This window comes from Mesitornis unicolor, unplaced genomic scaffold, assembly GCF_000695765.1.
Source record: "Mesitornis unicolor isolate BGI_N332 unplaced genomic scaffold, ASM69576v1 scaffold5735, whole genome shotgun sequence".
Lineage (NCBI taxonomy): Eukaryota > Metazoa > Chordata > Aves > Mesitornithiformes > Mesitornithidae > Mesitornis > Mesitornis unicolor.
Genome location: NW_010186060.1, coordinates 41,937 through 57,006, shown reverse-complemented (window position 1 = coordinate 57,006; position 15,070 = coordinate 41,937). Strand labels below are relative to the sequence as shown.

The 15,070-nt window shown below is 41.8% G+C and overlaps 1 protein-coding gene across 1 annotated transcript in view; it reads left to right on the top strand.

Annotated features, from left to right (window-relative positions):
- Window positions 1-13,548: 13,548 nt before the first annotated feature.
- LOC104541064 (left-right determination factor 2-like) overlaps window positions 13,549-15,070 on the top strand; it is a 3,246-nt gene continuing 1,724 nt past the window's right edge. Inside the window, exons 1-2 of the mRNA XM_010185028.1 lie at window positions 13,549-13,813; window positions 14,879-15,066. Coding sequence (XP_010183330.1) covers window positions 13,549-13,813; window positions 14,879-15,066 — 453 coding nt within the window. The remainder of the gene's footprint in view (window positions 13,814-14,878; window positions 15,067-15,070) is intronic.

The window sequence follows — 15,070 nt, the reverse complement described above, 5'->3', positions numbered from 1 at the left end:
GGAATGCCCGCTCAGCAGAGAGCAGCGTGTGGCTGCACATGTGCTGTTTGCCTTCCCCCACTCCATCCCACAAAATGGGGAAAAGCCCCAGTTGTCTGCAGTAGCTGAGAGACGTTTTGGGATAGAGTTTTGTAATTTATCTTGCAGCTGCATTACAGAAATTGGCCATAAACATTTAATATTAGTTAGAAAATGGCATAGAAGCCCTCAGCTCAAAGCAGGGTGGTTCAGATTCACAGCTGGAATAAAGAAATTTCACTATTGTTGAATGATGTTAGTGATTTTAGCTTTAAAATGCACTCTTTTCTACATAGGGCTATGTTGGTGGGAAAGTTGTTTGGCATGAGCATGGTGGAGTAATTATTCTATCCTGGCTTTTCTGGAATAACTCTACACATGGACAGTTTATTTCAAAATGGGAATTAAAAAAGAAATACATACTATCAGTTTCTTTTAAATTAAATTTTCCTGATGTATTTGCAGCAGAGTAGACTTGTCATGTAGGTGAAGCCACAGCATATGCTTGCAGCTTTTATACCTCTAGGACCAAATTCTGTTTGGTTGTTTTTCTCACTGATTTTCTAAGCTGTTTGTACTTTTGATTCTTGTCTTATTTTTCAGAATTAAGAAGGCCTAGCTCTGGCTAGACCATCTTAGTCTGAAGTGTAAAATAGGTGATATTCAGTGATCTTGACATTGAAGTCTTGACGTTCTTTGTTCTGAAGACTTTTGCCCAGCTACAAAATCATTTTTCCTTCTCTTTCTCACAAAAACAACATCAAGCTTTTCTCGTTTGTGTTTTCTTTTTCCTTCCTCTGTCTAGACAGGCTCTTTAGCTAAGTGGTGTGATTTTGTTTGTCTCTAATTTCAACAGGAGAGTCACATTTCCCTCCTCCCTACCTCTTGTAAACAGGGTTTTGTTTACCACTGTCTGTTCTTTTGGTACCAAAAGCCACATACTGTCATTAGTTAGCAAACGTTTAATTATGTTGGCAGAGCAGATGGAAATCCAGCCTCAGGACCTAGGGAGCAGGTCAAGAGAATTTAAAATTCTTCCATCTTTCTTGTGTTTTGCATGCTCCATATCCACTTCAACAGCTCTTTAGCACCAAGCTGAACAAGTGTGCAGGGTATTTACACTTACGTGTGTGACTCTTGCCTTACTTTATTAATTGACCTTATGGCTGAAGAGCTCCACTGTCACTTTAGTTTGATTTATCACAGCAGGACTTCCCCTGATGGGTGAACTCCTAACAGGACATCAATAGTCTCTGGACATGAGTAGCAGGTGGCCTGATGCTTTGCCATGTGTGGCAACTCTCACTGTGGTTTCTTCTCTCTGAAGAAACCCATCAGCCCAGCTTGCTGTTCCTTACTTATTTACCTATTCAAATATATCTTAATGGATTTAATTCAGGCTTCCAGCCTCGCAGCCCTTTGCTACCTTTTATCTTTTATCTTTGCCTTCATCTAGCAATCTGTTTACAAGCCTCAATATACCAAAGGACTTAGTGTGGGCCTTATGGAATCTTCCTTTGAAAGGTCTGAGCATTAATATCTGTGTAATAAAACCACAAAAAAAGTAGAGAAATCCAGACAGATAGACAGATTTAAATTAACTCTAATCGTAATACAAATAAGCAAGCAGCAAGCGTTGATTTAAATTAAAAATTTACACTTGGTTTCTCTCTATACTTATTATTTGTGTAGTGCTGCTTCTCATTCATATGTAATATGTTGATTTTCAAGGTAGAAATAGCCTTGCATTAAAATTGGAATGTATTTCTATTAATCGAGAGATTTTACTATTATACAAAATATTTAACCAAATATATCTAGCAATATATGATAGAAATTTGCATTGGTTTTCTTTTACATTTTGTGTCAGATAGGAAGTTGTGAATGGAGTGCGGTATTGATGCTCGAGCATAATTAATTTTTCTCATTATCTTTTTAAGTTATACTTCGATGAAAACTAGAATTATATTAAAATGCATAAGTAATTGCAGTCTAAAATAACAATACTGAAAAGTACAGGAGAAAAAAGTAAGCTTATTACAACACATTTTGCATTTAAACTTGATTTATGAAATAGTGAATTATTGTCCCTGCTTTGTGCATTGAACTTTTTGGTTTTGATCATCCTGGGTATGCCTAAAGAGGTGTGCCTGTGAGTGCTCCTAGGCTCCTGTACCGATACCCCAGCTATGAAGACTGCCAAACCCAGCTGTAACAAGTGCTGAACCTTGCTGTAGGCCTACCCAGGCTAAGACGGGCCTATGCCTTACCAGGGGCAACGCATGGCCATCCTCATCACTCACCTGTGTGCAGTGTGAGGTTTTAAAGCTCTGTTTTACAGATAGTTGCAGCTGTGGAGAATCTTTTGCTGAGGTATAGGATTTTTATGTTTATTATTAGCTTGTCGAAATGCAACTGCCATTGATGCGACGCACTTTGGGACAAAACTAGGACAAGGTGACCTGAAGCATGGGTGAGTTCATTGTTCTCTGAGCATACATATTATCTTAATGCCTATCCGTGCATTAACCCTGTGTGTGTAGAAGCTGAAGGAAGTTAATGCATAGGTGGCATAGCACTGACTATAATTAAGGTAGCTCCCTGAGAGAGAGGGAGATGGAGAAACCATCTGCCACAGCCTAGTCTCTCCCACTGAAGCAGACAGCACCTGGCTATACAACCCATTTGATTTAAGTGACTCAGGGAGCTGGTGTATTTGTCACCAGCGTAAAATATCAAACCCCTTACAGCTTGTAATGTTTTCCTCTTCTTGGGTACAATTTAAGTTAGTTTTAGCAGAGACCTCTGCTGTCCTCAAGAGCCTCTGTGCTCCACTGCTGCTGTGACCGTCAGCATCAAACACATTGCTTCAGCATTTATAAATGTAATTTACACTATTTTAGAAGTGTCAAAACCTTAAGCCTTAATATAGGTGGTTATAATTCAAATAAGTATATTTTTTAAAATAAGAACATATTTGAATAGAAATCTGGATTAAATAATCTTAAAATCTTTTGAAATTAGTATTCTTTTTTCCCTTGGTCAAGAATTCCCCCCCTTCCCACTCCTGTATTTGCAGATGAAAAAAATTCAAAGTACAGACAGAGAGGATTTCAAACAGCTTTGATTTTATTCTAATCTCAGGTTAACTCAAGGCAAACCAGAAGCAGCAGAATTAGGAGTTACGCTTTATTAGCTTCTGTGCTCTGCCTAGGAGCTGGCACCAATAATTATCTCTGTGTGCCTCAGCCTTTAGAATTAGGCCTGATCTGTTAAATTCAGATTTTGGCTTTGCAAAAAGCTGAGAAGGTTCCCTGTTACATTTCCCGCTGCAGCAGGGACTTGGCTCCTTTGCAGATAGGCGCTGCGGCAGTCAAGCATGGGGAGCCTCTAATGACAGCAGGATGATCCTGGTGAGCCCAAGCAGGGGGTCAGGTGCCAGGTAAGCCAGGCACAAGTGTCTGGGGTGAATTGGTGGCAGGATGCAAAGTGGCTTAAGCAGGAAGCCGTGAAGAGCTTTCACAATGGCAAACAGGCACAAGCAAGGGCAGTGTGCCTTTTTCCAGTGAGGAACAACCTGCACCCAAGGCCTGGCTTTGCTAGAGCGTGACTGGAAATGGAGGGGTGCAGCAGCATCCAACCAGTTCCAAGCACATGACTGCCACTTGAGGTGCACTGCAGGCATCTGGATCCTTGCTGGGCTCTTCCTGGCACCTCCACTTTAGGAAAGCAGAAGGGTTGTCTAAATACTGGCCATTCCTTAGCATGTGGTCACCTGTTGGATGTAATATCACCATACCTTCTGACTTTCCCATTCTCATCCCTCCCTATGCACTTTCATTCCTCTTTATGTAGTAGTTTTATTTCCTCTTTCCTTTCCTCCTTTCTCATATTTTCTTTTTTGTGATGATTTTATTTTCTCTGAATCACTTCCTTTTCTTTCTGCTCCATCTTTCTCCTTTCAAATGTATGCAAAAAGGTGTAAAGGTATTCCCTTGCATCTCTCCCAGCTGTACACAGCATGTTTGACATTGCCTCAGAGAGTGGCCTGATCTGTGTAAAAAGGGAAAGTAATGTAGTCACTGCAAGCTGAGCTTAAACACGGTCTATGGGTCAATCAAGAACTTTGTTCCCTGTAAGTAAGCAGGAACAGATGGCAAGAGGGATATCTCTTGTTTTACTAAGATATTTTATGTACAGTAATGGTTAGAGTCTATTGGCGATTAGAGTTTTGTTGATAGAAGCTGTGGTTGGCTGGTGCCTTTGAAGATCAGGTTATTTATTTTGGTGTCTAAATATGGACCTGAAAATTTTGGCCAAGGCAGTTTGCTCAAGGTCATTTTCCTGACTCAAGGACAGAACAGGGAAGAGAGCTCAAATCTTTTCAGATCTCCCTTCCTATTGATATTCTGTACAGTTTCAGCAAAGCAGATGTTTATATATTCAGATTATATACCAGATTATAATGAAGTGAGTGATCAGAATTAATTTGGGAGGAGTTAAAAGCAGGTCCTGTGAAGTGGCACAGCCACTTTGTGGGTGTTTCTGGAATCAGATGGACTCAGGGCAGAAGAAAGGGTCCATGTTGCATGGGAGCCTCTAGGCAAACTACTCCTACCTTCATAACACAGTGCACCTTTTCTTTAAGATCCTGTCTGGATCGGTTCATGGGACTGTGTGGACACAGCTGAGTAGGTGCAAGCTGGCATCACTGCACACAGAGCCCTGGGATGAGCAAACCTGGCATTTAAGGGCCCAACTTGCTAGCTGCTCTGGGGAACAGTGAGCCAGGTTGATCGTAGTTCCTTTGTACCATAGTTCCTGTGAAGATTAGAAAGGTTTCATATGTCAATATAAGACCTTGAACTCATTATTTAAATTATCACAGTGAGAGCATTTCTCAGAGGACATCAAACGATGTTAAGAAACCAGTTCCCATCCACTTTCCTTAGGAAACAAGACAACTGTGCTCTGTAATTGCTGCGGTTTCTGGATCAGTTTCAAGGCAAGCCCAGGCAACAGTATATTTTCATGTTCCATTATGAATCTGAGTGTTTTCTTACATAGGACATGTGTTTAAGAGTTTACCAGCCTGGGAACATACTGTAGTCCAGAGGTAAGTTTTCCTGCCACAAGAGACTGAGAACAAATCAAGCAGTGCATCCTCCGAAGGGTTTCGAGGGCCAATCTTCCAAGTCTGCTGCACATCGTGATTTTCAAATCCCTTCCATTGGATTTGCAGAACCTGAACTTCATCAAAAACAATGTTTTCCTTTGCCTTTGAGGTGTTCTGACAGTTCTGGTCTAACTGAGTAAGTAACTCAAATTAATTCCCAGGTCATCTATGTCTCTGCTGTGATTGTAGTAATTTTTTGTAGTTTTGCTGTCACAGAGGTATTCCTCTCTCTGTTTTAGAATCAAAGAGGGACCAGGCACCTAGGTTTTTCTCAGATCAATGAAAAATTGACTCTGAATTAATTTTTTGCCTTTGAAAATCTTCTTCATGTGTATGATTTGTTAGAAGATCCTGTATTCTGTACTGGCAGCTGCTGAAGCTAACAGTCATGCTATATAAATAAAGCAAATTTTAATCACCATGTCTTTACTATAGTTATTCAACTGGGAAAGCTGAGAGATACCAGCTTCAAATGCATGGCATTTCCTGAAGAACCTTGTGTTGAATCCAGAGTTAAGGTTCAGAAATGCATTTGGTTGCTATGTGGAAATGTTGGCCATTCCTGGATTAATGCTTTTGAATAAGCAAATGGCTAGGTAAGAAGAAAAAGGAAAAAAAAAAATAAAAAAAACCAAACCAAACCAAACCAAAAACAACTGAAATTTATGTTTCACGCTTCAAGTGACCTGGCCAAGTGTGGCTAGATTCCCTTTTAAAATCAAATGACTATGATGCATCTCCCAGGGTCCTGTAGTATAAATGATAAAAGGATTAAAACTAGTCAGGTCACACAGCTTTATTTTACTCTTTACAAGAGCCATGTTAAATCTGAGACTTTATACCCTTTGTTTACATAGATATGGGTACACGGCAGGAAATTACATAATTTAACCTATGCCATGTAGTAAAATACCTCTTTATGTTCTGGAGTCATATATACAAGGAACTGTATTTTCTCTAGTTCTTTCCTATTGAGGTATTTTTCATTAAAAAGTAATAACATACCAAAAAAGTTACAAAGGCAACTCAACAACAATATAAATATCTAAGTGAAAACAGCTTTGTAGTAACCGCTTGAGCAGAAGTAGTCTATCCACACACCCTCCTTTCTAAACTTTGCAGTGCAGAAGAAAATTTTGGGGGCTATTTTGATATTTGTTATTACAAATTATATGTTATTAATTCTCAAAGTTAACAAGGTACCCAATTAACAGAAGGGGAATGGAAGGTACAGGATAAACAATAAACCAGCATACATAATAAACAGCTCACTAGATTTAAAAAAATGAAATTTTAACAGATTTGAAATATTTTTAAATGCATTTCAAATACTGTATAGCCCTTTAAGACCATTCTCAGGAAAGATGGCAGAACTCTGAAGACAAAGAAAAGATGCCTGTGAAGCTCAATGCAGCGTTTACAGCCAGTTAAGCCTGGCTCTTTCTTTTAAAAAGAATTAACACTGAGCATCAGGATGAGGGATTATAACCTGATCCAGACCATTATTTCCAAGAAGACTGGGTTTTGTATCTCTTGAATCTCCTGGCCCTCACGGAAGCCTCTCAGACATCCGCCCCCAGTATCGGCCCAGCTCACCTGGAGCTCACCCAGGTGGGTCCAGTGTGGTTGCTGGACCCATCCAGAATTCCACTTCATCATCTTTTTGATCATGGCACTTGTGTGCCATTAACATTGAGGAAATAAAGCCATGTGCAAGTAATTATTTTGAAACTGAATACATCTAGGTTCCATGGTGTAAAATCTACTGACATATAATAGCCCCAAAGTCACTTCAGCAGCAGATGTTACAGATGGAAAACAACTATATAAGTAGTTTAGCTCATTTTCCTGCTGTTGCAGGTATCTGTTTTCCTGTCAATAGATTTGCTAAGGCACTGCCTAAGTTAATTTTAAATATCTCAGTGAGGACTAGTGGAAGCCTTTGGGCAGTTACTCTACGTTCTATCAGATGTATCCAATTAGAGAAGTCTAAAGTATTTATCAATTCTATCTTGTCATCTCTGTGCATGTTATGACCTAATTGTGTCTTCTACAATCTTGCACTGGTTTTTGGTATTTCCTGTGCAAGGAACAGCCCTTTTTCTTTTTTGCACTAAACTAACAAATTACTGTTTTCCATGAAAGCTCACAATACTTAGCAGAAAAGGTTCCTCTTAGATCTCATTCATCTTGGCCTTTCATCTTTATTTTTGACCTGCAGAAAAAAAATAAATCTTCCAGCAAAGTTAGCAATGCAAATTATTCAACTTTGATTAACATGTAGTTCCTAAGCCATTGCACTTCTCCTGGTAATAGAAACAAATTACAACTGCTAGAATATAGTGTTCTTTCTCTATCTATCCGAGTTGGGAAAAAATTGATTGGTTTTCTCTTTTTCTTAGCAAAAGAGGAAAGTCTGTTCAGTGAACCAAAGGTTATTAGATTTAAAATTAACTGGAGGAAATACAATCCATAATTAAGCCAGGCTACTCTCTGCCACAGACGCAATATGAATAGTATTAGTGTATTAGCATGACAGGAAAATGAGGGCATTTCTCAATTACTGAAAGGCCACTTGCTACACAAACCCGATACAGAATCTGTGAGGGGTACGTGACAGGCACCAAACTTCTGGAAGTCCGTAGAGCTGTTCAGCCTGGAAGCTGTGTCCACATCCAGCCCAGCTCTCTCGATAGCACCACGTGCATTAAAACCTTCAGCTGCCACATTTTGCTCCAGCGTGGCTGATGTCTCCCTTGCACACAGGTTCCCATCTGCCGGATAGTCATGCTCCAGGCCAGGCACCTGAGGGGACTCTGGAGCGCGTCGGTTAAAGCCCAACTTGGCAGCAAGCACCGCCAAGAGCAGGGAGAAGCCTGTGCAGCTCCTCAAAGCCTTGCCGGCCCGGCCTGGCCCAGACATGAGTTCTCACTTGCATCACTGAGACAGAAAAACATAGTCTTAAGAAAAGCTGATAAACTTTTACAGTGTAAACACACGGCTGCAAAGAGGACAGAAAAAAGCAGCATTTTCACTAAGCAGATGAATGGTATCTTATTCTGAAAATTAAGTGGTGCTCCTGCAAAATACAGTTACTTCTCAGTAATGGAGATGTTTCTCAATAAAGTGGACTGTGGTGTAAAGCAAGCAATTCAGGGCCACATGCTTACTTATCTGATTCAACAGCATTTGCTAACCGTCAGCGTTTTTGCTAGCAGCCTTTTCTGTAGCCATCAGAGTGGTCACAAATCCTGTTTCTCCAGCTGCAAGTAAGGCACGGACTAGGGTGGTGAGGAGGAGACTGCTGAAGGGACATAAAAAGCTGGATTTAAACAGTTGTGTTTGCTTTTCTGTAAAAAAAAATAATTAAATTTTGGAGATATCTTCTCTGCCAGAACACTGGCACGTTGCAAATGCTGCCAGCACAAACCCTGTGAGCGAGCCAGCTGACATCAGCTGACCAAGGACATGGTGGGACTTTGCACATTTTATCCATTCCTCTTCAAACAGGCAGCCTTTTGTCCGGGCCATTTGACCAAAGCAAGCCCGTGAGTGAAAGCAGAAGGCTGCCTATGAAAGGCGTGCTTAAATTGATGCAATCTAAAATACACAGCACCAGACATTAACATGAACTGAGATCAAACCAGATTTGCAATCTCTCTCTCAAATAAAATGTGCTTTTTACTATACCGGATATGTTGTGGGATAAATGCATAAGTGAACGTTACCTCCATTGCTGCCTGGGGCTTCACCACCAGCATTTACAAGAGGAACTCAGCGGGACATGTGATCTGTAAGATACTTTTGTTGGAGACGACCAGCTCAGTCTGGCCTAGACTGGCAATGTGGAAAAGCAAGCTCATGTCCTTGCTTAGATCAAATGAATGGGATAATTTCTGTATAACTCAAGCAGATGATTGTTTGCACCACAAAGCTTGCTACTGAAACTGCTTCCTTAGCTGGCAGGCAGAGTAAAAGTTAGGGATGGAGGCCGTAGTTGCAGTGTCTTTGGTATGAGATCTGTGCGCTATCAGGTCAGAATAAATGTGACTCGGCGCAGACAAGGGACATAAAGTTGTATTTCCCAGAGCCGTATTAGCCAGAGTTCACAATACAGACGTAAACCCCGTTTTATGATTTTATGCTTCTTGGGGGGGATGCATGGAAATGCATTTGTAAGGACAGGTAAATCAAGCAATACCTGATCAAGCACAAAGCCTTTTAGCACAAAAATTAGCATGGCTAAATTTTTGGAATTAATTAGAACCAGCAGAAAGGATTTAGTGCTGATCAACACTCTGCATTGAGTGGCTCTGCTGTTTTCAGTCTGGCTCAGGGAGCCAGATAAGAGCTAGATGTCTTGTGTTTTCAGGCCATATCTTATGAAACTTTTCCATGCCACGTTCTTGCAGAGCAGGCTGAGGCGGTGGGGAGCGCACATGCAAACTCCAGTGAGCTATACCAGCCCCACTGAAGTCCTGGGTGCTGTTATTCTGGCTCTGTACTCTGAGCAAGCTATTTATGCCCTAATGAAAAGAGTAGATGTCTCTAGAGGTAGAGGAGGACAGAAAGCCACCACTCTGGCAAGATCTTTTTCCAGAAACTTTCAGCAGGCATATGCCATTTTCAAGGAACAAGTATAGTACAAATACAGGACTGCCTTTCTAGTGGGAGGGACAAGTGTTGCACTGTGCTACACCCCCAGCTGTTCTTGCCCCGAGGGCAGGCAAAGCCACAAGACCAGCAAACGCTGCCTCCTGCTCCTGGTGACACCTCACTCTCGTCCTGTGATGAAGGTGCTGTGAAGCTCAGGAGGTGGGAAATGGAAGTGCATTTTGCCTCGGTCTCTATTTAGAAATTAGGCATAGACCCAGATGGAGTGAAATGGAGCTGCTATCTGCTGGCAGTGGGATGGTTTCCAGCAGTGGGCTTGATGAGCTTCACACTCGCTGTCTGGACTTGTTTGACACAGAGCTGGTCCCTGTAGAGGAACAGAGGTGCCACCACCAACATGGACTGTGCCAGTCAAGAAGGAAGACAAAGATGCCTGTGAAATCTCAGTTAAAGGTGTGTAGCCTGGGTTTTAAATGTTGATGGGAATATTAATTTCAAAGCACGAGCTGATGGCTGTTGAGGGGTGTTGGTGTGGCACATCCTGCAGTTTACTTCCACTTTTGAAACCTCTAACCCAGCACTTCACGTGACCAGCCTCTTCTGTGGTTTTTTGTTAACTATGTAAAAGTCTGTGCACTTAAGACTGAAAAAAAGTAAGAAACAGAATCTCTACTTGAATTCTTCTTTAACTTGACAAGTTATACCTGCATCTTAATCACTATTATTTTTATTTCCAGATTCTTAGATTCAGAAGACCCTGACTTTTGGGAAAAGCAGACCAAAATTGACATAGAGATGTACTCCCATCTCAATGCAAGAAGTCTGATGCATAAATCAGGGCATCCCTTGGAGCACACAAAAATTGTTCCCTTTCACATCACTCAAGCAAAGGCTGTTCTAATATGGGGCCAATTATAATACAAAATAAGTATGTCCATGGAAATTAAAATTTTGAGAAATTAAATATTTGGATCCTCACCGACACATGACAACTGCATTTAATAAATTTTTGTTTTCCAGGGTAATAGCTACATAATTAGGCTAAGCCTTTCACACTTTCTCTTTTAACCCATTGGATTTATTTACCAAAAATCTTTGCATAGATATGCCCAGCAGATGTCTTAGAGAACTGTTTGTAACTAAATTAAAAGCTTAAATTTGGACATTCTCTCTTCACTAAGTATTGGCTTTTATTAAAACAGTGAGTTGCTCATACTTGATCCCTTGCAGACTCTTTAAATCCTCTGTTTGACATTTTGAATGTGCCTTGGGGTTCTAATACACATTACACAAAAAGAGCTATTATAAAATTCCTGACTTTTTCTTGTTTGCATGACAAAGGGGGAATGGCAAATCCTCCAATTGGACCAGATAATCACTCTCCTGTGAAAAGCCTACAATCCACATCCTCTGTTTTCTTCTTAGTTGAGCTTCAACTGCATTTGGTCAATAATTTTATTTTACATGTGAAGCCCATAAATCACCTTCCAATACACATTGGACAATGAGGAGTCCTGGTAGATGAGACATCAACCACAGGAGAAGCCATATCCAGATCCAGGAGAGCTGGGTGCTGTGGGGAACAGTTGGGCTTTTTCATTTCATGTAATCATGGGGTTTTTTTGAAGAGCCCTCATGACATAGTCGGACCACTCTCTGAAGCAAAGACTAATTGGATGGATGAAAATCTACAGGATCAGGTCTTCCGATATGGTTAAAGAGAGAGTATTACAAATGCATGAAGTGCAGTTTTATCTAGGTTACTCTCACTATACAAATATCATAAATTCAGTGCTGGAACTGAATTACAGAGTTTGTCAACCACCTGAACATTGCTTAGGTGCAGTTTGCAACCAAAGGCTCTGCAGTTCCTTGTGTGGCTGCATCTGTCCCATCCCGTGCAAGTCAGTGGTGTGCCATGTAGCTGGGGAGGCACCCGGAGGGAACAGCCAGGTGTACGGAGCCTGCCCAAGGGGCTGAAAGTGTCACAGAGATTTCAGCAAAAAGACCTTCCCTCCTCTTATTCACAAGAGCAGGAGTTTTGGACATGAGCTGAAGCTGAGGCAGCCAGACGAAGTGGATATTTTTCATGCCTATTTGTGTCTTGGGAATGAATATAACAGAAAATATTGATTCGTTCAGAGAAAGATGCTACACAAAGGGAAAGATTAAAGAATGTACTGCCTTGGGCCACACACAAATAGTTAGTTTGTAATCTATGTTTCCATTTTAGCCTTAAAACTCAATTCAACTAAATAAGGTGTGACTTTATCATGTTTAAGGAGACAGGTTTCTTAATAGGTTATAAAGACAAAATGAGCAGTAACAGAAGTGTTTAATTAGGGTCTTTCAGACAGCTTTACTGCCTTCCTGTGCATACAAAACGGGCTGCCAGGGCTGACACTTGTTTTATTGAGGACTGAACCACACCAAGGTGCTTTTGTACAAGTTCATTACATTGAGTCCTCCAGACAGACTTTTCTCAGGGCACACCATTCAGCCTGGACATTGGATGAATCTGGACCAGTTTTAAATCATTTGCAGAGACATATAAAATTCAAAGACCTTTTAATGCTGAAGACATTTGTATGTATGCTCAGGCATGTTACTGCTGGAGAGGATGAGAATCTGCCCCAAGTGCCATGCTCCTCTACACTTTTATCGATCACATTTTATTTTTTTCAATTCACTTCTCCCGGGATTGGTTTCAAAAATAGAATTCTGCATATTATGCCAGCAAAGGCCAGGGGAGCAAAGGATGTGAGCCTCAAGCTTAAAGGTTGACTTCAAGGCAAACATCCAACCGGCCCCCCCAGCCCCAGCCTGTAGGTCAGCTTCGCTCTCCAGAGACAGCTCTCCACTGTGGTTGCTGGTAGCATTGAAAATACCAATATTTTTCATCCATGTTGTGGAAAAGCAGAGTGGTTTCTCATGTTCATGAAAGGTGATCTGCCTTTACTTAAAGCCTTCTTTCTTTTAAGCACAGGTGTTGTTAAACCCACAGGAATTAATAAAGATGGGACATTTTCCTAAAATGTCAGACCTGTACATCTTCCACCTTCTGTGATTCAGCAGCAGTGTAAAAGGTCATAAACCATTCAACTGCTGTGATTCACTGCCCTGATTCCTACACTTGATACAAATACTCAGAGATCAACGCTGTACCTACCCCCTAAAAAAAGGTTTTAAATTATTTTTTAATGCTTGCCATAAAGACGGACTTCCAGCTAAAGCATTATTCTCCTGATTGATATTGGCTATTTTAGGTAGCAAGTCCCTGTGATAAAGATCGACGTTTCCTTTAAGAATGATATGGTGTGGTACCTAAAGCAGTGTACTCTGCAGATGTGTTTCCTCCCTGACCTAGGCTGAACGTGAAACACTGATCACTCAGAGGCTTTCTGGGCAAAAGTTTTCAGAGTATTAAAAAGGGATGGAAACTTCTTCCCTGAGAAGGAATGTGGAAGCTCCCCTACACCTTCTTGTATTAACTTTGTGGTAGATGAAGGTGTTAAACTGGCATGTCTCTATTGACTGGGAGTGATCCTTTTAAGTCCTCTTCTTCGTCCCCACTTGTGGAATTTGTTGTGCCAGTGGGACAAGGCTGGCTATAAAACCCCAGCGCAGGGGACCTCCATCCCACTCAGGCAGCCTGCCCCCACATCTCTGCTGAAAGCAGCCCTGGGGACATCCCCCCTTCATCTCTGCCAAGCAGGCAGCTGCTTCACTGACAGAGGAGGATGGATGAGAGATTTGCCCGGATGCTCTGCACGCTCTGCCTGGTCATCACGGCCCAAGCATTTACCCAGGAAGGGTTCAAGGAGATGTTACTGAAGCAGCTGGGGCTCTCCGAGGTCCCTAAACTTCATGAGAGAGACCTGATAGATCTGGTGATCCCAGACCACGTAAAGAACAAATACCTCTCCATGCTGAAGTGCAACAGAGTGAAGCGCCGAGCTTTGCCAAGCCTGGCCAGCATCCTCAGGGGGATTCCTGGCAACACAGGTAACGTTTCTGCTGTCGCTGTCAGGGACTCACAGAGCACCATGCCGCTGCCAGGGCAAGCTGCCTGCGCTCACCCGTCTGGCTGCAGGACTGGTAGAGGCAAACCCACAGGGGGAATGAGGATTGGGTCTGCCTCCGAACCTGAGCCGGGTAGAACGGGTACATGTAACAGCATCTTAAGGATTAAGATGCATTAGTAACTCCTTGCATCTGGAGCAGGGAAGGTCCTTCAGTCCTTGCAAAGGGCAAGCTGCTGCTGGAGCTTGATAGAAGAGAATAGCCTTGGTACTCAGGCAACGTTTTGGGCAGGTGGAAAAAAAATGTAAAGAAAAAAAAAAAGTCAGTAGAAAGTACAGACCTCACAGGTTTTGGGTCAAAGCTCCAGAAAGTCCTCTAATAGGAATCACACCTCTTTCAGGTTGTTTTACTCTTGCAGGTCTTTTTTTTTTTGGCTGGGAAAAATATCAAGGAGGAAATCAGTTCTACAGACACAATAGTACGATGTGTACATAACACCCTTGACAGCAAATGAAAACACTTTTTCATTGCAAGCGCAGCAGTTTCCTGCTTTGGTGCCCAGCACTGGTACAGAGAGTTGTCTGCTCTATTTGTGGACAACTTATATAGACGACTTTCAGCTGCCTCCAGGTTGCAGAGACTCAGACATAGAAGAATAATTAGGGCATTTGCAAGACATTGATTCAAGTATGCATTGGAAAAGATGTTTAATGAAAACACTTTTTCATTGCAAGCGCAGCAGTTTCCTGCTTTGGTGCCCAGCACTGGTACAGAGAGTTGTCTGCTCTATTTGTGGACAACTTATATAGACGACTTTCAGCTGCCTCCAGGTTGCAGAGACTCAGACATAGAAGAATAATTAGGGCATTTGCAAGACATTGATTCAAGTATGCATTGGAAAAGATGTTTAGTGGCTGCCCCTGCCATAGCAGCTGATGTGGGAGCACAGAAGGAGTGTGTTGTGATTATAATTGTGGACTAAGTGTGGGGCCTTTGCTCACCAAGATGTCAGTGACAGGCTGTCTTTTTTGTTCTCAATGTGCACAGGCATGGCAGGAGAAGTCCTCTACTCTGACACTACCATGCGCCAGAACCTGGTCTTTGACATGGAGGGCAGAATACCTAAAAACAGTGAAGTGACAATGGCTGAACTAAAACTCTTCAAAAAGCCTCTGGACAGAGCAAACTTGCCTGCCAGGCAGTCTCATAGGCCTGTCTCCAATGCCAGAGGCAGCGTGT